The sequence below is a fragment of the Hippoglossus hippoglossus genome, chromosome 6 (assembly GCF_009819705.1).
Source record: "Hippoglossus hippoglossus isolate fHipHip1 chromosome 6, fHipHip1.pri, whole genome shotgun sequence".
Taxonomy (NCBI): domain Eukaryota; kingdom Metazoa; phylum Chordata; class Actinopteri; order Pleuronectiformes; family Pleuronectidae; genus Hippoglossus; species Hippoglossus hippoglossus.
This window is the reverse complement of record NC_047156.1, coordinates 27,588,001-27,612,888: the sequence shown is the minus strand read 5'-3', so window position 1 is coordinate 27,612,888 and position 24,888 is coordinate 27,588,001. Positions and strand designations below refer to the sequence as shown.

The 24,888-nt window shown below is 42.8% G+C and overlaps 1 protein-coding gene across 5 annotated transcripts in view; it reads right to left on the bottom strand.

The window, feature by feature from the left end:
• Positions 1-24,888, bottom strand: part of LOC117762746 (cytosolic carboxypeptidase 4) — a 169,983-nt gene that overhangs the window by 144,894 nt on the left and 201 nt on the right. For 4 of the 5 annotated variants that reach the window (XM_034587329.1, XM_034587328.1, XM_034587327.1 and 1 more), the window contains exon 1: positions 10,943-11,145. In XM_034587329.1, coding sequence (XP_034443220.1) covers positions 10,943-10,999 — 57 coding nt within the window. In that variant the 5' untranslated portion in view covers positions 11,000-11,145. Of the gene's footprint in view, positions 1-10,942; positions 11,146-24,888 lie in introns of those variants that run through there. The other variant, XM_034587325.1, reaches the window with a different exon arrangement.

Below are 24,888 nucleotides of genomic sequence, written 5' to 3'. Positions count from 1 at the left end.
GTGAAATTGATGAAGATGTTTTCTTACTTTGCTTGTGTTTTGTCCACTTGCATGTGTTTTCTTCAGTTGCAGTGCGTTGAGCTCTCAGGGCCACCGTACACCTCTGGTTCGTCCTGGTACTCTGTTTTATAAAGTTCTTGATTAAAACTCACAGAACACTGTCGAATGTCGGCTGAATCCTGCAGCAACTGTCCAGTGTCAGACCGAGTGTATCAGTCTTCTCTGGCCATTCTTACGCTCAAAGCATCCATTTTTACAATGTTCTGAAAGCGAGATGTAGTCAAGGCACCCTGAGCAGAAATACCCAGCAGGTCAGACAGAGCTGCTTTTTTCCTTTTGAAAACCTGAATGTGTTCTCTTTCTCCTGTGGAGTCTGCTAAATCCTGCAGTTCCACCACTTCTCTCTCCAGAGCTTTCATAGATCTGTCCATGTCCTTTGTGACATTGAGAGTGTACTGTAGGCAAAGTTGTTTGATTTTTACTTTGCCCATGTCCCACCAATGCTGTAAAGAGCTCTACTCACATTTTTCTTATCTGTGGTTGTGCCAAAAACTATGGAGGGTAATACATAAATACATAAATAAAAGGATCAATAAATAAATAATGGATAAACAAATACATAATTATATAATGAAATGCCTAAATGTGTATTTATATATTTATTTATGTATTAATTTATTTCAAATTAATTTACACATTTATTTATCTATTTATTTATATATTTCCAATTTTATCTATTTATTTATCTATTTTATTTATTTATTTATACTTTTATTTATCCCATTAAATGATGGTCTTCATAGCCCTCTGAATAAAGATTTAATTCATTAATAAAAGTATCGATCTTAATGTGATGATCAGTATTGATATTGTGATGACAAACAAATCAAATTTTAAACTGTAGCGAGTCAGATACGTCAGCTGAGAGAGAGAGAGAGAGAGAGAGAGAGAGAGAGAGAGAGAGAGAGAGAGAGAGACTGACTGACTGACTGACTGACTGACTGACTGACTCTCGTGTGTGACTGACTCTTGGAACCACAAGACTGTATTTCGGGAGTGAAGTGGTTTATTGGGATAATACGTTGTTATGATCTCTTTGACATATGAAGGGGTTGAATGTGAAGGGCTCTGGTTGTAAGGACCAGGATCTTGAATTCTATTCTGAATTTTACAGGGAGCCAACGCAGCAAAGCTAAGACAGGAGTAATATGATCTCTCTCTAGTTCCTGTCAGCACTTGTGCTGCAGCATTTTGGAACAACTGGAGGCTTTTCACAGACTTACTGGGACATACTGATAATAAAGAATTACAGTAATCCAGTGTAGAGCTAAAAAATGCATGGACTAGTTTCTAAGCAACTTTCTGAGACAGGATGTTTCTAATTTTCATGATTTTGCCAAGGCTGTCCTAACGACCTGTTTTATACATGGGTCAAATGACATGGACGAGGTTAGAAGTAAAAAGTTCTGGGTCATCCAGCCCAGGGCCGGCCCTGGCAATGTTGGAGCCCTAGGCGAGATTTCACATTGGCGCCCCCCCCACACACACATAAACACACACACACACACACACACACAAACAAACACAAATTCCTTCCTTCACTCCAGAGGTTACATTCATTAGTTAATTAACCCTTGTGTTGTTCCTGGGTCGGATTGACCCAGAGTGTGTGTGTGTGTCTGTGTGTGTGTGTGTGCATGCGTGTGATCATATGCAAGCCCTGGCCGGTCAGGGTTAGGGTTAGGGTGACCCAAGGATTGTCATTATCCAATTCTCCTGGGGTAATTGAGACCAATGGATTGTCATTCTTGATTCTCCTGGGGGGTCATTTAGACCCCCAGAGAGGGCGCTGTGGTGCTCTGTGGGGTCATTTAGACCCACACCTGATTCCAATTGTAATCTAGGGGGGTACATTAGACCCACATAGAAGCCGGCGCACCATTCTCCGTGTGCCACCCTCCCGGACCATGGCACGATGTCATGTCAGGAGCGTTTCACCAGAGAACAGGTTCTCCAACAGCTATTCTCCGAGAAGCGGACGGACAAGGAGATGGAGAAGCAGACCGAGAAGCAGACAGAAAAGCAGACCGAGAAGAAGACAGAGAGGACAGCGGCGACGGCGACGAAGACTACGACCCAGTGGGTGATGCTTCTGCAGATTTGTCATCCTTGGAAGAAGAAGGACAAGACCACGGCGACACCACCAACACCACCACCGGACTCGTGGAAAGAGAGACCTTCCTGTCAAGAAACGGGGAAATAACATGGTCCTCGAGGGCCGCTGCTCCTCCTCCTGCGGCTCAAAGCGGGGTCCCCCCGGGCCCCACGATCCACGCGAAGTCCCACACCGGTGACCTAGCCTCGACGTTCCGCCTGTTCATCACGCCGACGGTACAGGACATCATCCTGGAGATGACGAATCGGGAGGGTCGTTGAAAATACGGCGACGAATGGAAAGGGATGGACGAGACCGACCTGCACGCCTACGTAGGGCTGCTGATCTTAGCGGGCATGTACAGGTCCCGGGGCGAGGCCGCCGCCAGCCTGTGGGCATTTCGTGCCACGATGCCCCTAAAACTCTTCCACACGTACTCCAGACTGCTGCGCTTCGACGACCGCGAGACGAGACGCACGAGACAAGCCACGGACAAATTGGCGGCCGTGCGAGAGGTCTGGGACGCGTGGGTGGCGCGGCCGCCACGTCTCTACAACTCGGGGCCCGAAGTGACCGTGGATTATTATTATATTATTATTATTATTATTATTATTATTATTATTATTATTATTATGTTATGTTATGTTATGTTGTTATGTAGATAGCGGCTGCTAGTCCTCGTCCTCATCTCATCTCCTCTCATCTCTTCTCCTCCTGTTTTTCTCCCTAGGCCGGTGTCCGTTCCGTCAGTACATGCCCAGCAAGCCGGCGAAATACGGGATCAAGTCGTGGGTGGCCTGCGATGCAAAATCCAGCTACGCTTGGAAGATGCAAGTGTACACCGGAAAGCCGAGCGGGGACGCCCAGAACGGAACCAGGGGTTTCGGGTAGTGCTCGATGTAACGGAGGGACTGCATGGTCGTAACGTCACGTGCGACAATTACTTCACCTCCTACGAACTCGCGCGGCAGCTCCTGCAGAGGAAGCTCACCGTGGTCGGCACGGTTCGGAAGAACAAGCCCGAGCTCCTGACCGGGCTGCTCGCGGTCAAGGGAAGAGAGGTGTTCTCATCCAAGTTCGCATTCACGCCCACCGCCACCCTGGTGTCCTACATCCCAAAGGAAAACAGGAACGTGGTGCTCCTGAGCACACGAGGCCGACGTCAGGGACCGCGAGGACGGGAAACCGGTCATTGTCCTGGACTACAACCGCAACAAAGGTGGCGTGGACAACCTAGACAAGGTGATCGGAACGTACAGCTGCAGGAGGATGACCGCGCGCTGGCCCCTGGTCGTCTTTCACAACATTCTCGACGTCTCTTCCTACAACGCCTTCGTGATATGGAGAGAGATCAACCCAGACTGGATGCCGGGCAAGCAGAACAAGTGGAGGGTGTTCCTAGAGCAGCTGGGAAAGGCTCTCGTGACTCCGTTCATCGCACGAAGGGAGCGCATCCCCCGCACGGAAGCGTTGGCCGAGGTTGTGAAGGCTGTAAAAGCCGCCGCCGCACAGAGAGCTCTTGACCACGACAACTACGACGCTTAACCCGAGCGTCCGGCCTCCTCCATAGCCCTAGCAGCAGCCCTTGCAATACATCTGCAAGGGCTGCTCACTTGTCTATTGCCCTACGTGTGCGTCCTAATATGGGGTGGGCTATGTGAGGGGGCCAACAGCCGGGGGAAGCAGGGACAACACAAGGGTTAAATGAAATACTGCATGTAGGCTATAAAAAACAATTCGAATATATAATAAAAAATATACAAAGAGTCTGAAATCTGCTGTACTGACAGCTAGCTAGCTATTCATGTCGACAAAAATAAACATTAATGATGTGCAATTCTCGTGCGAGCAGCCGCCTTGCTGGTCGCACAGGAAGCGCATGTCTCCGCACCGGTTCGGGGGTAAATGATGATGGTCTTCATAGGTGACTGACCTACGCAAGCCTATAGCCGCCCCCCACAAGAGATTGTGTGCTTGTGTGTGTCTGTCTGTTTAGACACAACTGACAAATGTGTGGATTAAGTACATAATTAAAGATGGGGAAATTTCATCATGTGGGGGCAAATATCGGGGAAATTGAAACTCCAGGAGAACAGCGGGGAAATCGAAAGTATGGGATGCATATTTAATCATTTATATAATATATAATATATCAGTGTGTTTTCCGGCCCGATTCGCTTGCGGCTAGCGGAAAAAATAGAACAGACCCCGAAACCATCGCTGTAGATCGTGAGCCAGCCGTGGAGCTTCCCGGCGCTTCACGGCGCTTCCCAATACTTCGCTGCCGGTGCGAACAGCCCAATTGATTAACATGGGCGTGGAAATGAGGCGTACAGCTTTTCGAGGTGCTTTGCGGCGCTTCTGCCTCCGGTGTGTCTCCGGGGTTAGAGGACGATGGTGTGATGTTACTGCATTGGTTAACATTACATGTATCACGTCATGATAAATCAGCCTCTTGTGGCGCCCTCTCTGCATTTTGCGCCCTAGGCAACCGGTCGCCCGTGCCAGGAGCCGCACCTGATCCAGCCCTTAATGTATTCAAGACATTCCTGAAGTTCAACTAAGTATAGATCAGCTGTACTTATCTATGAAGTACAGCTGGGGGTCATCTGCATTACAATTGAAGAGTATGTGGTGCTTTCTGATGATGTCCTAAAGGAAGCATGTACAAAGTGAAAAGTAGTATTCAGTAGGAGTATCTACTAATAAATCTTCAATCTTATTCTTACCGGATTTACCGGACAATGTATAGAGATTGCAGCAAAATCCATACAACTGAGGGTTCTGGTGGGTTCATTTAATTATCTTAAATTAGGTCACAAGTTCTTTCATATGGTCCTTCGGGTCAGATTTAATTGTAATCAATTATAATAAATGAAATATTTAGTAAGGTTGACAGGTCAATTGGGGTTTCACTATTTTCAGATGGTGGAGTTATGTGGAAAAGAGGACGAAATGTTGATTTTATTGAGAAGGTAGAAATTAAATCAAATCAAATTTTATTTGTATAGCCCATATTCACAAATCACAATTTGTCTCATAGGGCTTTACACATCAATAACACCTTTGGTCCCGTTCATGCAGACTCCGGTGGATGTTAGTGACAAATGTGGGCACACACTGCATGAAAAGAAGAATTTTAGTCAGTTAGTGCCCCTGTAAATTTCTGTGGAAGTTCAGGTTAACGACTGTTCACAGGAATCTGCAGGCAGCACAGAAAACTACCAGTAATTGCCGGGAATTGACGTGGGGTTCCAGTTTTGGGCAGTTTTACAAGCCTGAGAAGCTTGGCAGTTGACCCCCCTGTTCCTAGGTCTAGGTCTTATATAAGTAAGTATGCTATAATGAGTGTAATCAGTGATACAATTTCCAGGCTACATCTGATGATACATTGTTAACATTGCATGTCTGTCAAGCTCATCCAAGAAAATCTGTTGGAATGGAGAGAGTGGCACCACTGAACAGTTTTCTAAGAGAAGTCTTTCTGCTGACACCAAAACACTGTGCTTCACATAAAGCATATCAGCTGTGTCATCGCGTGAAAAGGTTTCATCCAATGGTGAAGTGAGATAAGTTCTCACCAGCGGATTCACTGCGATTCATATGCTAATTAGATCACACCTTCGCTCCGCGTCACCCCGGCGGCAATCCCCCCTCCCCAGGAGTATGTTTACATCAATTTTAGAGATAGCACATTCTGTATTAGTAATAAAGAGAATAGGGATTGAAATCAAGTTTGTATGGATTCCTGCAAACATCGAGGTGGAAGGAAACGAATAGGGATGCTCAATATGGATTTTTCGATACCAATAACCGATAATTACATGCTTCACATGGCCAATACCGATAATAATTTCACGTTTCTTAAAAATAAGTTTATAGCCTTTAGTTAATGCACACCTGAGGGTAAAATTGCAAAACATGGTAAGCAAATATGGAGTGTTTGTTTAGTTTTTTAGTGATGTACATCAGAAAACTTCAAACAACTTTAGGTGGAGGAGGAAAATTTCTCCTTCAAAAGAATTTTAATTAAATATTTCCACATCTCAAATAATACGGAGCCCCCCCTGGTATCAGGTGAAGAAAAAAAAAAGATCCATTCCCTCAGTTTAACAAACCACTTTACGCATGTAAGCATATAAATCAATCAATCAATCAAATTTTATTTGCATAGTCCATATTCACAAATCACAAGTTGTGACATCCTCTGCTCTTAACCCTCAACAAGAGTAAGGAAAAACTACTAAAAAAAAACTGTTAACAAGGTAAAAAGAAGGTAGAAACCTCAGAGAGAGCCACATGTGAGGGATCCCTCTCCCAGGACGGACAGAAGTGCAATAGATGCCACGTGTAATGGAGAACATCAGAAAGATAAGGGTATTTGCAACATTGATTAGAATAAACACTTTCTAGCATAACTGAAGGTCAATGAACTGATGGATTATTGTCAGTAATGGTCGAGTATCTGAGGAGAAATATTGTATATCAAGCAGTTTTGTTGTAATCATAGTCCATGGTCAGCAGCCACCACGATCATGATCCACCATCAAGATCAGATGCCACTGTAGTCCACAGTCATTGTCCACTGCCACCATCAGGATCCACCATCAGCTGCCACCTCAATCAGATGCCAACACGATACAGGATCCACCATTATTATCACGATCAGCCAGCACGATACAGAGTCCGCCATACAGGATCCACCATTACGATCTCGATCTCTGATACGCGATCCACCGCGTATCAGTATCAGATCATAATCCACGATGCGGCCCTGGATCTGCGGACGATAAGGCAAAGGGACTCCGGGGAAGAAGTCAAGTCAGTAACATGTATTGATGAGTGTGGAGGTGAGGGGGGCTGGGAGACCCCCTCACCTGCACCACAGAGGATCAATCAGCACAGGTGGGAGCTGTTAGCTGATGGATCCTCACGCTTACAAGGCAACAACTGAGCTGCCTCAAAGAGGAACTGGAAGACTCAGACACACAGAACACTCAGACACTCAGGACGGAGCACACGGAGGTGCAGCCCCTGCAGCCCCTGTACCGGGTCCCTCGTCGGCGGTGAAGCCGACACCTGCAACCCCTGCATCCCCTGTCCCGGGTCCCTCGTCAGCGGAGAGGCCGACGCCTGCAGGCCCTGCAGCCCCTGATCCTGGTCCCTCGTCGCCTGCAGGCCCTGCAGCCCCTGTTCCTAGTCCCTTGTCGGCAGAGAGTCCAACGCCTGCAGGCCCTGCAGCCTCTGTTCCTGTTCCCTCGTCGGCGGAGAGGCCGACACTTTCAGGCCCTATTTTCCGTTGCCAGGGTGCCCCGTGCGGCGTCGCCCACCTGCCCGGCCTCCGGAGAGATGCTGCACACGACGACGCCCACCTGCTCGAGCTCCGGAGAGCCTGGGTGGATGGGCTGGCTTCCTCTCCTGGTCTGTGGGGAGGTGGGGGAGTAGGTCAGGCCGGATGGCTCCCTGGCCTGAATTTGGTTATGGGGGTATGTGGAGGTGAGGGGACTGGGAGAACGCCTTCACCTGCACCACAGAGGATCAATCAGCACAGGTGAGAGCTGTTAGCTGATGGATCCTCATGCTTACAAGGCAGCAACTGAGCTGCCTCACGGAGGAACTGGAAGACTCAGACACACAGAACACTCCAGAGACACTGAGCTGCAAAGCTAGTTGCTTTAAGTTGAAGTTTATTTATGTTTGTTCAAGTGTGTGTTTGATTTAGTAAAAGATGTTAAAACCGGAATGGTTTGTCTCTGGCTGCTGTGGTGAGAACCCCGTGGCATGGTCTACTGCCACAATGAGATATTAATTTCTTTGATGTGAACAGGATGGAGAAGAGCAGGGGTGTCCAAACTACGGCCCGCGGGCCAACTGCGGCCCACCATCCATTTTTAATTGGCCCGTATCAAAGTCTAAAAATATAATGGACTATGGCCCACTGTAGTGCACTTCTTAGTTTAAACACTAGGTGGCGGTATTGTCTTGAACAAGGCAGCATCTCCACAAAGCAAGCAATCGAAGAAAAAATTTGCTCAGGGTCACCACAAATGCCGGAACTGAAGAGACGCAAGATTGCAAGCGAGTGCAGAAAATTTCAGACTCGGTGGAAAAATGAATATTTTTTCATAGAAACCAAGGGGAAGTGTGTTTGTTTGATTTGCAATGAGAGTGTTGCCGTGATGAAAGCATTCCGTGCGAAGCTCCGTCTCTTCGAGTCACAACTGCGCAACTTCAATGTAGCGCACTTCCCCGCGCTGACCGAAATCAAATGCCAAGCTCTCTGCAAAAATGGGAGAATGTGTCTGTGATCACATCTCATGACAGAATTCAGTCAGTGCTTCCAAGATTTTTCTGTCATTGAGAAGGAAATCACACTGTTTGCGGCTCCGTTTTCAATGGATGCAGAAGAAGTGGAGGAGAGTCTGCAATTAGAACTGATCGAAGTTCAGTGTGATGATTCTCTGAAGAATCAGCATCAGCTTCTCTCCCTACCTGACTTCTACCGGAGCTTGGAAAAAGCCAAGTTTCCTCTGATGAGACGCCACGCAAAACGAATGATGAGTCTGTTCGGCTCAACATACATCTGTGAGCAGACATTCTCTCTGTTAACGCTGAACAGAAGCAGACTGAGAACCAGAACGACCGACAGCCATCGGTCCGTGACATCCTTCGCATCTCAACCACCAAACTTACTCCTGACCTGCCAGCTATCCTTCAGACCAAAGCGCAGCATCACTGCTCCCACTGAGCGCAACATTCTTCCCATTACAGGTGAGTTAAAAATATACACACAGTTTTCATTTGTTAATAAGCCCAATTACTTAATAAATTCAGTCAATTAAAGTCGATGACAATTTTTTAACAAACGTTAGTTGATGTGTTAACAAGCCCAATAATTTATTTGTGTAATAAGCTTGAAATATCCACATCCCCTATTTCTCTTCTTGTCTCTCCCTTCATACAGGACAATGAAGGGGGATCAGCACCCTAAGAACCAATCTGAGGCTGTCACTGAGAGAACGACCTGCCAACCTTTTTGTAAAAAATAAAATGAAAATCTACTAATGGAGAGCTATGATGGAGGCTTTTTTTCTTCAAACATGTTCAATTATCAAACGTAATTTACCTGCATTTGATTGATTTTGCCAATATTAGTGCATGAGAAGTGAGGCAGTATACCTCACGTCTAGTGAGTGGCCCAGTCCTTCGTATATTTTTCTGTATGTGGCCCTCGGGAAAAAAAGTTTGGACACCCCTGGAGAAGAGGAAGGAGAAGCTGGGAAGAGAAGTGTCCCCCGACATTCTAGACCTATAGCAGCATAACTTAGAGCAGGTCCAAGACAAGCCTGGACCGGCTCTAACTATAAGCTTTATCTTGTAAAATTATAGCAAGGCTGAGATCAAAACTTATTTTTAACCAACATCAGTCCTGGAGAGACATGAGAGTTTTCTTAAATTCCAATTGTTTTTGCTGGACTTATTACTTGGCACTTGTCATACTTGTATAGTATGTTTAAAGAACACTGTGTGTGTGTGTGTGTGTGTGTGTGTGAGAGAGATCAGGAAGGGCATTAGGAGTGCAGTCATCCGGTTGCAGCTGTTTTCCATTGCCAATCAACTCAGCTTAAAAAGCAGACTTCAACTTCACTATGCCGCCAGAGCTTAGTCTCTGTTACACTCACCCCTCCTGTGCGCACTTATCTGTTTTTTGACTCTGCGATCTCTGGATGAGCCCCTGGTCCTGTAGTTTCCCCTCTCTGAGCCCCCAATCCCACCACTACCGGCCTGAACGCCTGCTCTGAACACCAACTCTCTTTCTCAATTAATAACTTTTCAACCTGTTCTCTGCCTCTGTCTACATTTGGATTAAGTTAAATCTCGTGCTCAGTTTTGTTGAAGAACGTGCAACTTTATGCGTGGACTTTATGGCAGCCATTCATCGTATGGACCGAACACAAGAACCTTTACTACCTGTGCTCCTCTTAACGGCTGAACTCTCCCCAGACCCGCTGGGCCTTGTTTCTCGACCGTTTCAACTTCACGCTCACCTATGTTCCCAGAGCAAACACTAATCAAATCATCAAGATCATCAACCCCTCTGCCATAAGATTAAAAGTGCCTTCTTCTATTAAGATCCACCCCACGTTTCATGTTTCCCTGCTGAAACCAGTTACAGACAGATAGCCTGCTCAGTCCGGGCCAGCTACCATCTTGTTACCTGCCTGCCTCTGCGCTTCATTAAAAATACCACTTGTTCACTCACAAACCCTGTGTCTGCTTTCGGGTCCAGTTAAAAAAACGAAACCTCACAGCCAAGTATCTTAACCATATACCAAACTCATGCCGACATGTCCACACTTCACTTTCAGTATTTTAATATTCCTCTCACTTCTGCTTTTACTAATGCTAATGCTAGTCAACTATAAGTGAGCATATACTGTACTCTGAAATGTCAGCATGCACCAACAGAGTCCCAAATCTACAGGGAATATGTGGCTAATTCTAGTGCCTATGGTCTCATCACTTAATCATCTTAGTGGCTCATATAACAAATGTCACAGTGTACATTTTGTTAAATCTAATACAGCAAGGAAGTTTTATAATGCTTACTGATGATTAAATGATTAAACTTATTTTTAACCACAAAAATTATTCAGAATTCACAAAATACTGTTTTTTGAAATAACTTCTAACTATAAAGTAAAAGCTTAAAAATTAAGCCATGTATTTGGTATTCAAACATTGTAGTTAAGATATGATCTGTGTAAAATTCTAGTAAGATCCTACCTTAAGAGCAGAAAGAAGGACCTCGAAGCCAATGGAGGTTCTTGGGGAGGCTGCCATTCTTAGTCGCCTTTGCTCTGTACCAGTCAATCAGTTGGTCATTAAGACAGTCAGCCAAAGTTAAACTAACTTGCACACAGATAAACAGAAGGACAGAAAAGAGATAGGTGTACTCGCACAGCTAGAGATCCTCAATCAGGGGTAGACAGATGACATCCAAAGTGTCATCTCTCCCTCTCCCGGTCTCTCTCTCTCTCTCTCTCTCTCTCTCTCTCTCTCTCACACACACACACGTGAAACCAAAGCATCTGTCTCTAGTTCTCTCTGACACCAACACATATGTCCACATGCAACATTGCTCCTGTGTCTTATAAGTGAGAATGAAGTGACACAGACTCCTAAATAAAATTGTGCAGACCATGCAGGGTATGTGTGTGTGTGTCTGGGAGACATAGAAGGAAACATATTCACAGGACGCTCCTCTGTAGGTGTCCTCTTTTTCTGAAAACATGCTCATTGTTGAGTGATTAATGTTTTTTACACCATCTTACTACATGTTGCAGTACAAATATATTACAATTGTATATTCTTTAAGTGTTTCCTATTGGAAAATACAATCATGGGGCTTTGGTCTTTTGGAGAAGATTAGTCCCATGAACATAAATAAAAGTGGTTAAATATGTGTCCTGTTGTGTTTGAGTGCATGCATATGCCTGTGCATGTGTAATTCTATCCCCCAGGATAAAGTGCTCCAGAAAACATTTGTGCTGTGGTGTTGAGAAGGCAGCCACTATAAAAAGGCCTTGACAAGACCAGCTGGTCAGCTGCAGGACACAGACTATAGTAAGAGACAGACCTCAATGAGTAAGGGTTGATGGCTGATGTAAAATTAACCCTAAAATGTTACCATTTTCAGGGTAATCAACAAACTCAGACAACACAAAAAAAATGCCAAGTATTCAGTAATTTATGTTAAAACCACCACAGGTCCAAAGTGTCTGGAACAATGAACTAACCTTAGCACTTGTGTTTATAAACAGTAACTTATTAACTATTAACACCCAGGTATCTGTCTATTATGGACGGTATTAGAAACATCTGTCTGTATTACCTAGGGGTGTAACGGTACATGTATCTCGGTATTTCGATACGCACGGGTACCGAACAAATGCAACAAATAAGTCCACGTGTGGAACTTATTTCTGTGCGTACAAGTCTCAAATTTCCAGGGACAACTTTAGTAAAGGACCGGATGTGCTGTCGGCTCGTGGTCAAAGCAATAACGAGCGTCATAGGTATTTTTATAGCAGCAGACATGCGACCGTTCTTTGTTGTTGAGAATGCAGGCTTCAAAAAACACACTGAAAGTAATCGAGCCCCGTTACAAAGTTTACTCTCATCCACATTTCAGCCAGCAAGTCACACCAGCCCTTTATAAACCTCTGTCCCTATAGTGAGAGTGTTCTCCACTGTGTAGACATTGTTAGTACCAGCAAGGCCACCCTCTGCAAACTATGTGGACAAGATCATTTTTTGGGAGAAAAGCACATGAAAATACATATATTTAATAATGATAATCGTAAAATACAATAACAGTACAGTTTAATTACAGTTAATATTCTACACGCTGCACCTTAATGGATATTTATAAAGACATTTTTATCTTTATGTTACTATTTTTTTATTATTTAGTCATTTGAGAGAATGTTTATTTAGTTTTTTACTTTTGTAAAATGTACTAAGGTAAGAAAGACACAGCCATAGTCTGCTCAGTTAACCAGTGTTGAATAAAAATAAATAAAAAATCTGTTTAATGTTTTCTGTTCCTTGTTTCTACTGTACCGAAAACATACCAAACCATGACCTCAAAACCGAGGTACATACTAAACCGTGATTTTTGTGTACACCCCTAGTATTACAGTATAAATCAAAGGGTGGTTAGCAGGGCATGGCTGAGTCAGAGAGAGGTACAGTCGTATGATCAATCTAATCCAGCCACTGTTGAGATCTTTAAATGAAGAAAAAAAAAATCAAGTGGAAAAAAAGAAAGAACATGATGCAGAATGTTCAGATGACACTGATAATAAATCATATACATGTGGTTTGGATAAATACCCCTCAAAAAATAGAGAACACCGTACCTAATTATCCACACAAGCAGAGAGTGTAAAGAGAATACTTAGTAATGGTGCCAGGGAAAAAGGCCGGCTTTGGAGAGGAAAAGACTAGTGCAATTGTAAACCATAGAGTGAGGAAATTAAAGGGAAACATTATCAGCAGTGATGTAGGGAAAAGCCACTAGATGCAGGTGTGGCCAGAGGTGGTCTCCCCCCTTGCCGCTGTACGGCATTGTGCCAGCTTTCCTGGCACACTGAGTACGCTGTGCGCCCTTTTATATACGGGTGTGCCATACGTCTCTTTCTCTTTCCTTCCGTTTCCAGTCTCGTAGTGGCTGCAGCCTGGCATGGAAGAGCATGTTGTTTTGCGTGGCTTCCTTCGGCGTGGTGAAGCCTTTGCTTTGATTTGTGTTATTAATTTTGTTTGCATCTTGTGTTGTTATTTAATTCGGCTATTTTGTATTTTCCTGGATTTGGTTTCTTTTGTTATTTCATTTTCAATATTGATTTTTGTCAGCACCCGTTATGTCTAGCACTTTGGCCGTCATTTAACTCTCTTTTTTCGTTGTCGGACAGGTGCTGTGGGGCTAAGGTGGCAACCCTATACCTGGTGGTGGTGTTTTCCTCACAATCCCTTTTTTTTGTTGGTGTGCACTGTCACGGTTGGTTAATGTTGAGGAATCTTTGACGATCCTCACATTACTGTATATGCCACCATATATTATGTAAATTGTATATTACATTATATCTGTACAGGAGAATAGTGCCTGTCTAATTCCACACACACTCCCTTCTCTCTCTAAGCAGTACCCAAGGTCAGGTTGTAGATAAAGGGCCAACCAACAGTACATTGTAGTGTCTACGTTGAGGGACTTTCATATCTATCTCAGATGCGCCGAGAGAGAGGCACCAACTTCAACTCTCACCAACTTTAACTCTTTTGCGTATTTCACCAGTGACGAGATGTAAGGACACAATGTGATTTAGGAATGCATACTTTAGGCTAAACTATCCAATAGGATGCGAACACAGAGAGTGACAGCAATTCAAGCCATTCATGGATGTGCTGATGGGTGATGCAAGTAGAGGAAGATATATGGGGATGCTGTGGGAGACATCTTGAGACTTTGGGTGACAATTCCTCATGTTACTCTGTTAGCATTTGTATATTGTTCAACCTTCTGGTCTCCTTGAAGCATCAAGTCTACATTAAAACCTTCTGCATAAGAAATCAGCTGCTGCCTGAGTTCTCCTTTTACCAACTTCCAGAAAACTTACACAACAGTTAGTTTGTGGACCCTTCCCATTTTTGGTTCCCTGCCCCCGTTTTAAGCCACAGCCCTGTCCTCATTACCCTGCCTAAGTAATTAGTTTGTTAAATAAAGTTATTTTCCTTTTAAACTGAAACCGTATCTCGCCCTGTGGTATTTGATGAACCTGTGGGACCTTGCTGATTCACAATTTAGCTCTAGTAATTTCCTTGGGGTGAAACTCCCCTAGGTAGCATTGTTGCAACAAATTCCCCCCCCAGTGGCTCTGCTGCCAGTAGTGGAAACGCTGCACATGTGAACAACAGACAACTGCCACAGACAGCTGGAGAAACCGCATGCCAGTGTGTCCAGAGCGTTACAGGGATCGACAGTGAAGGATTTGGATGGGTTGGTGACCTCTGCATTAAGATTGTTATTCATGTCAGCAATGACGACATCCGACTACGTCAGTCGGAGGACTTTATGTATTTCAAGACAGTCTAATAACATACAAGAATGCGCTCTGAAATGCCAGATCCTCCTATTATTCATCATAAATAGAAGAAGAGCAGCCCCAGGTTCCTGTACAGCACTATAGCCAGGCTGACATAGCTCTATTGATCCATCTATTCCTTTAACTCTGAGCAGTAATGATTTCATAAACTTCTTCACAAATAAAATTGTAACCATCAAGGAAAATAATTCACCACCCCCTCCCCATGAATAACACATACATTGTCTAGTACAAAAACCTTAGAACCAACTGTGGCACCAGATTTATATTGAGACCACTTTCAGTAGATCTTTCTGAGCTGACTTCACTATTCTCTCCCTCTAAGCCATCAACTTTTGAGGCCAAAGGCCTTAGTGAACAGGTGGTGTAGTGAACAGGTGGTGTTTGAGGAGTTTTTTGAAGTTGTCCAGGGATCCATTTCGGCAGGGAGAGAGTTCCAGAGGGTGAGGGCTCGACACACAAGCTCTGTCTCCAAAGGATGGAGCGGCTCTCTTATGTACGAATATAACTCAGCTTATAAAGCCAAATTGACATCCCCGAGTTGGGACCAGGAGGCAGATCTGCAGTCCTACACAACCTCTACAAAAACAGAACAAAGCAAGATAATTAAATGTGGGCTTTTAAATGTATGATGATTATCATCGAAGGCTGTTTTGGTTAATAAATTAATCTCAGGTGACAATATTGATTTATTATCCTTTTCTAGATGTCTTCCTTATAGTGCTGTAGATAAATTTAAGGAAATAGTTATAGTTACTAAATAACTCATTATCATCCCTCAATATAATTGACGGATTCTTTAGAAACCCTAGTTCCACTGAGATTGACCATCTTGTCGATACCACTAGATACCAAACTAGAAAGGAAGTGGCGCCCTAACAACTGTGTTAAAAAATCTATATTATTATATAGTATATAAGAAGGCCCTCCACAATGCAAGAGCTGCCTACTACTCCACATTAATTGCAGAAAATAAAAACAACCCTGAGTTTCTCTTCAGCACTGTAGCCAGGCTGACAGAGAGTCACAGCTCCATTGAACCTTCCTCCAACCCTGAATAGCAATGTCTTTATGCACTTCTTTAACAACACAATTCTAACTATTCAGAATAAAATCCACCATCTCCTGCCCTAAATTGATGTTAATATATCATCAAGCACAGAAATCTCAGGAACAGCTGAGAATCCTATTAATTATTAAGACAGCTTCTCTCTGATGACCCTTGATCAGCATCCACAATAATCTCATCTTCTAAACCCACAACTTGTATCTGAGATCCCATTCCTACAAAGTTACTCGAAGAAATTCTGACCCTAATTAATAGTACTTTACTAAATACAATCTATCTTTCATTATCGTCAGGATATGTACCACAATCTTTTAAACTAGCTTTAATTAAACCCCTTCTCAAAAAACCCACTCTTGATATCCAACCTCCCTTTCCTGTCTAAAATCCTTTACAAAATTGTAGCCGATCAACTGTGTGAATTTCTCCAGGAAAGTAATATGAAGACTTTCCATAAGGGTTTAGAGCTCATCACAGCACGGAGACAGCCTTGGCAAAAGTCACTAACGACCTTCTAATAGTTTCAGATCAGGGATTTGTGGAAAGAAGTGACATTGGGCGAGGGATTGTCTAGAGAACCAAGCTGCAACTACCCAGGCTGATTGACTGGAGGAGGGGGACCAGGAGAGAGCAGTGGAAACTCTGACTCATTCGACGCCTGAGAACGGTATAACACACAAACCACTCAAACAAGATAGTGACACACAGACTGTCACTGACACACACACCCACACTGGTATCTGAAGCAATCACATGCTTAGAATTTGTGAATATCGGCTATACAAATAAAATTTGATTTATTGATTGATTGATTTTAAATGAAAAATGACTTTACTAGCACATATGCTAAATGGGACACTGCAGTTTTTGAGAAACTACCACAATATGCTTTAACAATCAATGGCATACAAACAATGTTTTGGGTTGATTCTGGTGCAACACACTCTGTGATAAGGAGAGATGATTTCCTGTTCCACCCAAAGAAAGTGGTCGATTCCCACACTCCATTGGCGCTTCTGGCAAAATTGTTAAAGAAGTATATTCCGTTCCTGTAACATGTTCTGATAACCAAACTCTTGAAAAATTCAAACACTCTTTTCTCAGCCACACCTGGCTCCAGTCCGTATGCTCCACTCACAACATTGGTCTCATTCACAACTTCAATTTATCCTGGAATCGCTCTGCCTTGTTTGCACGAGACGGTCTGCATCCAAGTTTGCAGGGTAGTCGCATGCTTGAGGGTAATCTGCAGCACGCTGTACTATTTACCCCGTGTGACTGACTATTTACATCACCTGTCACCCCCTCCTTTTCTTCTGCCACTTTAAACAGTCATGCTCCCCATGCTGCCACTAGCTCCCCCTTGTGGATAAATTCCAATACTGTCTCTGGTACACCATCACCCCCAGCCTCTGACATTCCTGTCAGGATTACTCACAGATTTTATTTTATTTGTGATGAACAAAGAAAAGCAAAGAGGCAGTCGAGGAGGTGGTCTCAGACATGGACAGAAGGTAAAAATGGCTCTTTAAACCTTTGTGCACTTACTAATAGGACTTTCATCATAAATGATTTTATCAGTGAACATAAGCTTGATTTTATTTTCCTGACTGAAACATGGCTCGAATCCGGTGGAGCTGCTCTCTTAAACAAAGCCTCCCTCCCAAACTTTAGCTATATACACACAATACGTGAGTGAAAGAAAGGGGGAGGTCTAGCAGCTATATTTTTAAACAAGCGTCACAGTCTAGGTACCTTTTTATCTTTTGAATATCAAGCTTTTAGATTTGAAAGTCAAAATCCAGTGTTTTTTATCTCTATTTATCCCCCTCCAAAACCCGTAGCTTCATTTTTACCAGAAATGTCTGAAATGCTGTCACACTGTTTAATAGCGATGATAGGATAATCATAACTGGTGATTTTAATCTGCATATTGATGACAACTCGGACTACAAGGCCATGGTGTTCATGCAACTTCTAAACTCTTAGGATTTTATTCAACATATTACTGGGCCTACTCATAACCATGGCCACATACTGGATTTAGTGATCTCCAAAGGTGTAGATATTTATATATTTGTTTTGTTTTGTTTTCTCAGTTACAATGCACACGCAGCGAATCGTTCATCTGGTACCTTTAATGTCGTTGTCTCATCATTTCTTGTCTCAAACGGATGTTGCGAACATCCCCGCACTACAGGAAATCCCTAAGACACTGTGGGCTCAAGACAAACATGATGTGGGCTTAATCAAAATGCGGAACCTGTAGTTATAACGCCGAAATCTGACTTCAGGCCCTGCCAACAGCAATATCCATTAAAAACTGAAGCCATTAAAGGCATTACTCCAGTTTTTGAATCATTGCAAAAAGCAGGAGTAATTATTCCATCCAACAAATTCAAGATCAATATTGTTAATGGGGCTGGAGAGTCCATTTTGATGCACTAGCAGACAGCTGCACTCCACTCAGAAGGCTGCGGTCCTCAAATTCAGGTTTTCTCTCCATCCCCAACACCAAACTGCGAACTTTTGGAGACAAAGCCTTCTGTGTCGCAGCCCCCACTCTCTGGAATTTTCTCCCTGCCGAAATGCACTTTTTATCTTTTCTCTTCTGCTCTGTCCTCACGGACATATGTAAAGCGTCCTTGGGTCTCTTGAAAGGTGCTATATAAATGCAAGATATTATTATTATAAATATTACAACCACGGGATCAACGATGGAACGCAGACCACCATGGCATCCGTTCCGTCATCCGGGCTTGTGTGGCATACCAGGGACAACATGTTGTTTGCTTTTAATTTCCATTATCATTGTTGTTCCTATAGTATACATGTTAGAGACACCTCCACAGCATGATGATAATTCACACTTGACAAACAACACTATCCCCATCTCATAACACTCCACTAACAGATCTCAGGAAAGATGATCAGCAGATTCAAGTCCCATCAACTCCATACTTACACAACCATGGGTTTAAAACAATTGGTTGCAGGCTGTAAATTTCTCCACTTGACAAGCCATCTATTCTTCTTGTTATATTTGCATGTCAGCCAATCCAAAATTAACTATGATAGGATTACCAGAAGACCCTCGCACCTTTGTTTCCACAAAAACAGCAAATTCTTTCACATCACCATGTTGATGATGTCCTAGATCTTTGTGAATTTCTGGGTCTGATGTCCATTATGGTGTTTTGTAAATACTTTAGTGATCATTGTATGAGGGAGGAGTGTAATGGAAAATTATATAATCATACTATGCTATGTATTATCTCTACTTAAGCATGCTTATGTAACCACACTATTATCTCTGCTTATGCATATCATGTGTGACAAGATGACCGTACCATGTGTGACCTGACAAGATGTCCTTTAGTGACCTCATGGCAGATTTAATATGACCATTATTTACTAGATTTACTATCTAGTATGCAGTCTATATGCAGTCTCTTCCATTACACCTGTTACGACCCGGCTCGCAAGGAATGAGGTGGCAACATAAAACCAGATGGTTTTGGTATGTAAGCTGTTTATTTTAATGTAAACCTGGTTTTAAGATTGCAGGACAACACAAATAATATGAATTAACCAAAGAACAAGCAACAAGGTGCTATTTCAAATATGAAAACAAATATAACAAAGGGAGGACTCTTAACAAGAGCTATCTGGAATAAACCAAAACGAAATAACAATACTCATTCACAACACGACAGTTTTCAAATCAAAAGTCATAAATTCTCTAATAACACTTCTAGACTGATTCTCTTACATCAATTCTAAATTCAAACAGAATCTCAGGAGCTAGTTTGGCGAGCTGTTCACACAGGACATACAGCTGCCCCGACTGACACAGCTGGACAGATTATATACGGCCTCCCTCCCTAAGTGCTTCTTGTTGATTGGAGGTGCGGGGTTAATGCCGCTCCAATCGGAATCCCCGTCTTTGACACCAGGCCATAAGGAGGAGGAGCATCTTTTTAACATATCTTCCACGTGCACAGAGAGGGAGAGACACACACACACACACACAATACATACTAAGACAGACAGGGGACGGCTACGGCCTTAACAACACCTCTTGGAGTTTCTGGGTGAGTCCTGGAAGAGACTGCATATAGATTTTGCGGGACCCTTCCTGAACAACATGTGCATGATAATTGTTGATTCGTACACAAAGTGGTTAGAAGTGTTTCACATGTCACAAACCACTTCTCAAGGTACCACTACGAGGCTGTTTGCCTCTTATGGTCTGCCAGAACAAATTGTGAAAGACAACGCTACCACATTTACATCGGAGGAGTTTCAGACTTTTGTCAAGCAGAATGGAATTCGGCACACCACAAGTGCCCCGGGACATCCATCCACAAATGGTCTGGCAGAGAGATATGTTCAAACATTTAAGGAGGTATGAAAAAACTTGCTGACGCAACTTCAAACATTGAGGACAAAATCTCACTATTCCTGTTGCCGTATTGGACGAAGCCTAACTGCACAACTGGACAGTCCCCAGCAGATCTGTTTTTACACAGACATGTCCGAACAAGGCTGGATTTTCTCAAACCCTGCACCAAGGAGCTGGTGTGCAAGGGACAGTACCAACAAAAGGACCTCCACGACGCAGTGCTGCAGATCGTTTCTTCAAAGGGGATGATGCTGTGTATCTGCGCAGCACTGTGGGAGGTGGCCATAAGTGGATTCCTGGATTGGTCATGAGACAGACTGGTCCTGTGTCGTATGAAGTCAGAGAGCGGGACTCGACACAGTACACAGACGCCATGGAGACCAGCTGTGGGCTTGTGTCATTGCTGAGCCAGGTACAGGTGGTACTGGTTTGCAGGCAGAACAGTTGGACTGACAAGACGGCAGCAGCACTCACGACAGTGTGGACACTACTATGTCAACACCAGAGCTCCTGGAGCCTGAACCTGTGGCTCTGAGGCGCTCAAACAGAGTGACTAAACCACCTGAGCGATATGTGCCTTAGACTGTATGGCCTCCGTGGACTGCGTTCATATGCATGTACTTACACAGTTTGAGCACCTTACTTTATACATAAGGAAATGTTGAATGTAAAAATGTTATGTGAGTTAAACTGAGGTCACATTCTATTTTTGTTAAGAATAACCAGATAATTGCTATTAGGTTAAGGATAACATGGTTGTTAATATTTTCAGTTGTCTATTGGAATAATTTTAGTTGGATGTTTTTCAGCTTAAAGGAGGAATGATGTGGTATATTGATCACATTATAGTTGTATGGTCATGAGGATCACTTATGCTTGTGTACCCGTGTGCTCGGTTGAGTCAACGTTTGTTAAGTCGCGCATGCGCAGTGCCTTTGTTTATGTTTAAGAGCATGGCTGAGTAAAGTGACTGAACGCTAGCACTGTGTCTGTCTCGTCAATACTCTGAGAGATCCGGACATTGGAGCCACTGGGAATCACTGTGCTGTCTTGTCCAATCATATCTTCCTGGGGTTTACTTCGACTCCATTCTCACATACACACTTTATCTTTACACACACACACATCTGCTTCTTACACACATACATCACCTCTTTCTGTATTAAAGAGCACGCCGAGAATGTTTCTTTGTCTTACCCATCTTCACATGTCCGCATGCTGTAAGATCTGTTCTCTATATTTCAGAAGTCTTGCAAAGTCAAATTTCCTCTACAGCACCACATACACTTCCATTATTACAGAGATGACACCCAGCTGTACTTATGTTTGAAGCCTGATAAATCTAATCACTTAGTTAAACTTCAGGAATTTCTTAAAGACATCAAGGCCTGGATGACCCAGAACTTTTCACTAAACATCTCAGAGAGACACTGTCTTGGAAAGACCATCTTGGATGGTATTAGCTTGGCCCCCAGCTCTACTGTGAGGAACCTTGGAGTTATGTTTGACCAGGACATGTCATTTGACCCACATATAAAACAAGTCTCTAGGACAGACTGTGCAAAATCATGAAAATTAGAAACACCCTGTCTCAAAAGGATGCTCAGAAACTAGTCCATGCATTTGTTACCTCTAAACTGGATTATTGTAATTTTTTATTATTAGGATGATGAATCTGTTAAAAATGCTGCAGAAGGAGTGATGACAGGAACTATGACAAGAGGTCATATTACTCCTGTCTTAGCTTCTCTGCACTGGCTCCCTGTAAAATTTTGAATAGAATTAAAGATCCTGCTCTAAATAGCCCTAAATCAACCCCTTCATATATCAAAGAGCTCATAACACTGTATTGTCCAAATAGATCACTTCACTCCCTAAATACAAGCTCCCTTGTGGTTCAACAAATCTGTAAGAGTAGAATGGGAGGTAGAGCCTTCAGCTACCAGGCTCCTCTCCTGTGGAACCAGCTCCCACTCTGGCTTTGGGAGGCAGACACTATCTCTACATTTAAGGTTAAACTTAAAACGTTCCTTTTTGATAAAGCCTATAGTTAGGGCTGGATCAGGTGAGTCCTGAACCGTCCCTTAGTTATGCTGCTATAGGCCTAGACTGCTGGGGGAACTTCCATTCGTGCCTTGAGATAGGGTTTGTTATGATTTTGTGCTACACAAATAAAATTTGATTTAATTAAATGAAAATATAAGAAGAAATTAACCATTCATTTATGTTGCATATATATGGATTTATTGACACATATATTAATTTACGTATTCTTTTAGTCTATCTATCTAACATTAATGTTCTATTCTCTTGACTTTTATTTAAAAATATTTTTACTTACTCTTCCGTGTCATGTGTCTGCCATTTTCAAGCAATAATACAATATGAAAAATTAGAAGAAGACTTTGCATAAAACAACATATTTTTTTTTTATTCTTGGTTTTTGATTCTGGCAACAAAAATGGAAAAACTACTGGTTCAGTGTATCTTTTGGTCATTGGATTTTCTGTCAAGGAACGGGTATTGGAAAACAAAAAACTAGTGGTTCATAGATTTTCATTTTAAAATTAAAAAATTGAAATATACAGCATTTTTCTTTTTCCTGGTCAAAAGGGAATTAGCAAAAAAAAAATTTTAATTGGACTCTATTTAGTGTAACAAAAAAATTAAATCAAGATGTAGACAAAAAACAGCCCTTTTTTTCATGTTCTGGCAAGAGCGCCAAATATGTGTGCCGGTGTTGCCTTAGTCCTGTCGGATGACTCGGGTAGGCTGGTGACAAACCCAGGGTAAAATGTCTTTGAGAACCCTACTCTGAAATAAATTTTTAGATATGTCAAAAGAAGGCCTGTCATCCACAGAAATCTCTGCACACATTTCACAAGAAAGTTGGGGGCGGAAAAGCGAGAAATGGGAGGAGATTTTTTGCTGAAAATGGCTGCAGCTTGATGGGACTCTCCGACGCACATTTGGAGTTAGAGGTGGCAAAAGCTATAAACAAGGTATGAATCTCCCCTTTGCTACTTAGATTTGTTTGTGTGTTTGTGTTTATCACAATTATAAATAATAACCAATAGTTTATAAATCACAATAAATAGCTTCAGCCTAAAACATTTGTAAGTAATCACAGTCAACATACATGTAGATCTCACAATACTCACACTGTATTGTCAAATTTCAAGATAAACATATCAGCAGGAATGATTTTCAAAAGTGGAAATCATGTCAATTAGTTCATGGAAGAAAGAATAATGAATGGGTATCTTGCCCTGAACGTTGTGCATGCTGCAGAGACACAAATTGGATCAGTGCTCAGAACTATGCATCAGCCTCCTCCTTGAAGCAAGAACGTCAGGTATGTTACGGTCTCAGCCTTAATATCTACATGATAACACTTAGCTTATGTGTGTTTTTAAAAAGACAAAAAGAATCTTATTTTATTTGACAGGGATAATACAGAATACATTTATAAAACCTGTAATCGATGCAGTATAGGACTAATGGGATATTTCATATTATGAAGTAGTTATATCTTTTTAACATCTCTTTTAGGGTCTCAGCCCCCTACCATATCATACTGAATACATGGGTCACAAGGTTCATATGGACCAACATTAAAAACTGGCTATGTTTGGAGTCACCCATGTTTTAAAGCTGCATCCGCAGAGCCACTGAGTTTTTATCAGGGACCCTCACCACCCTTCTCAAGGCCTGGTGTCAGGAAAGAGGTACATGAGCATCTGCTCAAGATCCAGTAGGATGCTGAGCAGAAATAAAATGTTGTTTTTTTTACGTGTGTGGAAATACTGGAAGAATGACAATAAACAGAATATTGAAGCTGCTTTACCTACATACACTATATTAAGACAAATGTGACGACTACAACTAGCCTTCAGAGTTACTACTCAGACCATGTCTCTCTGCTACTGCCCATTTATCATCTGCATGGTGAACTCCCTGATAACACTGGACATTAGCTTGTAAACAATCTGAGGCATATGTAGATGAACACTGCAGCTCATCCAGAATGCAGCAGCTCGACTGGTTTTTAACCTACCTATAATTCACTCACACTACTCTGCTCCTCCGCTCCCTTCACTGGTTACCAGTGGCTGCCCGCATCCGTTTCAAAACATTGGTACTTGCGTACCGTGCTGCGAACGGATCGGGTCCAGTCTACATCCAGGACATGGTCAAACGTTACACCCCAGCCCGTTCACTCTGCTCTGCATCTGCCAATCGGCTTGTTGCTCCCTCACTGCGAGCTCAACACTCGTTTGCTGTCCTGGCTCCTAAATGGTGGAACGAGCTCCCCAATGATATCAGGACAGCAGAACGTCTACACATCTTCCACCTCAAACTAAAAACACATCTCTTCCGACTATAACTATATATATATTGTATAATAATATACAAAATAAAATAAAAAAAGCGATTTAGTAGCTCTTTCTTGAAGAATATTATACTTTCTTGATTCTTGTTGTTCTAGGTTTGTACCCTCATGGTTGAATGCACTTATTGTAAGTCGCTTTGTATAAAAGCGTCAGCTAAATGAAATGTAATGTAATGTCACACTGTTTGACCATAGGAGTGTATG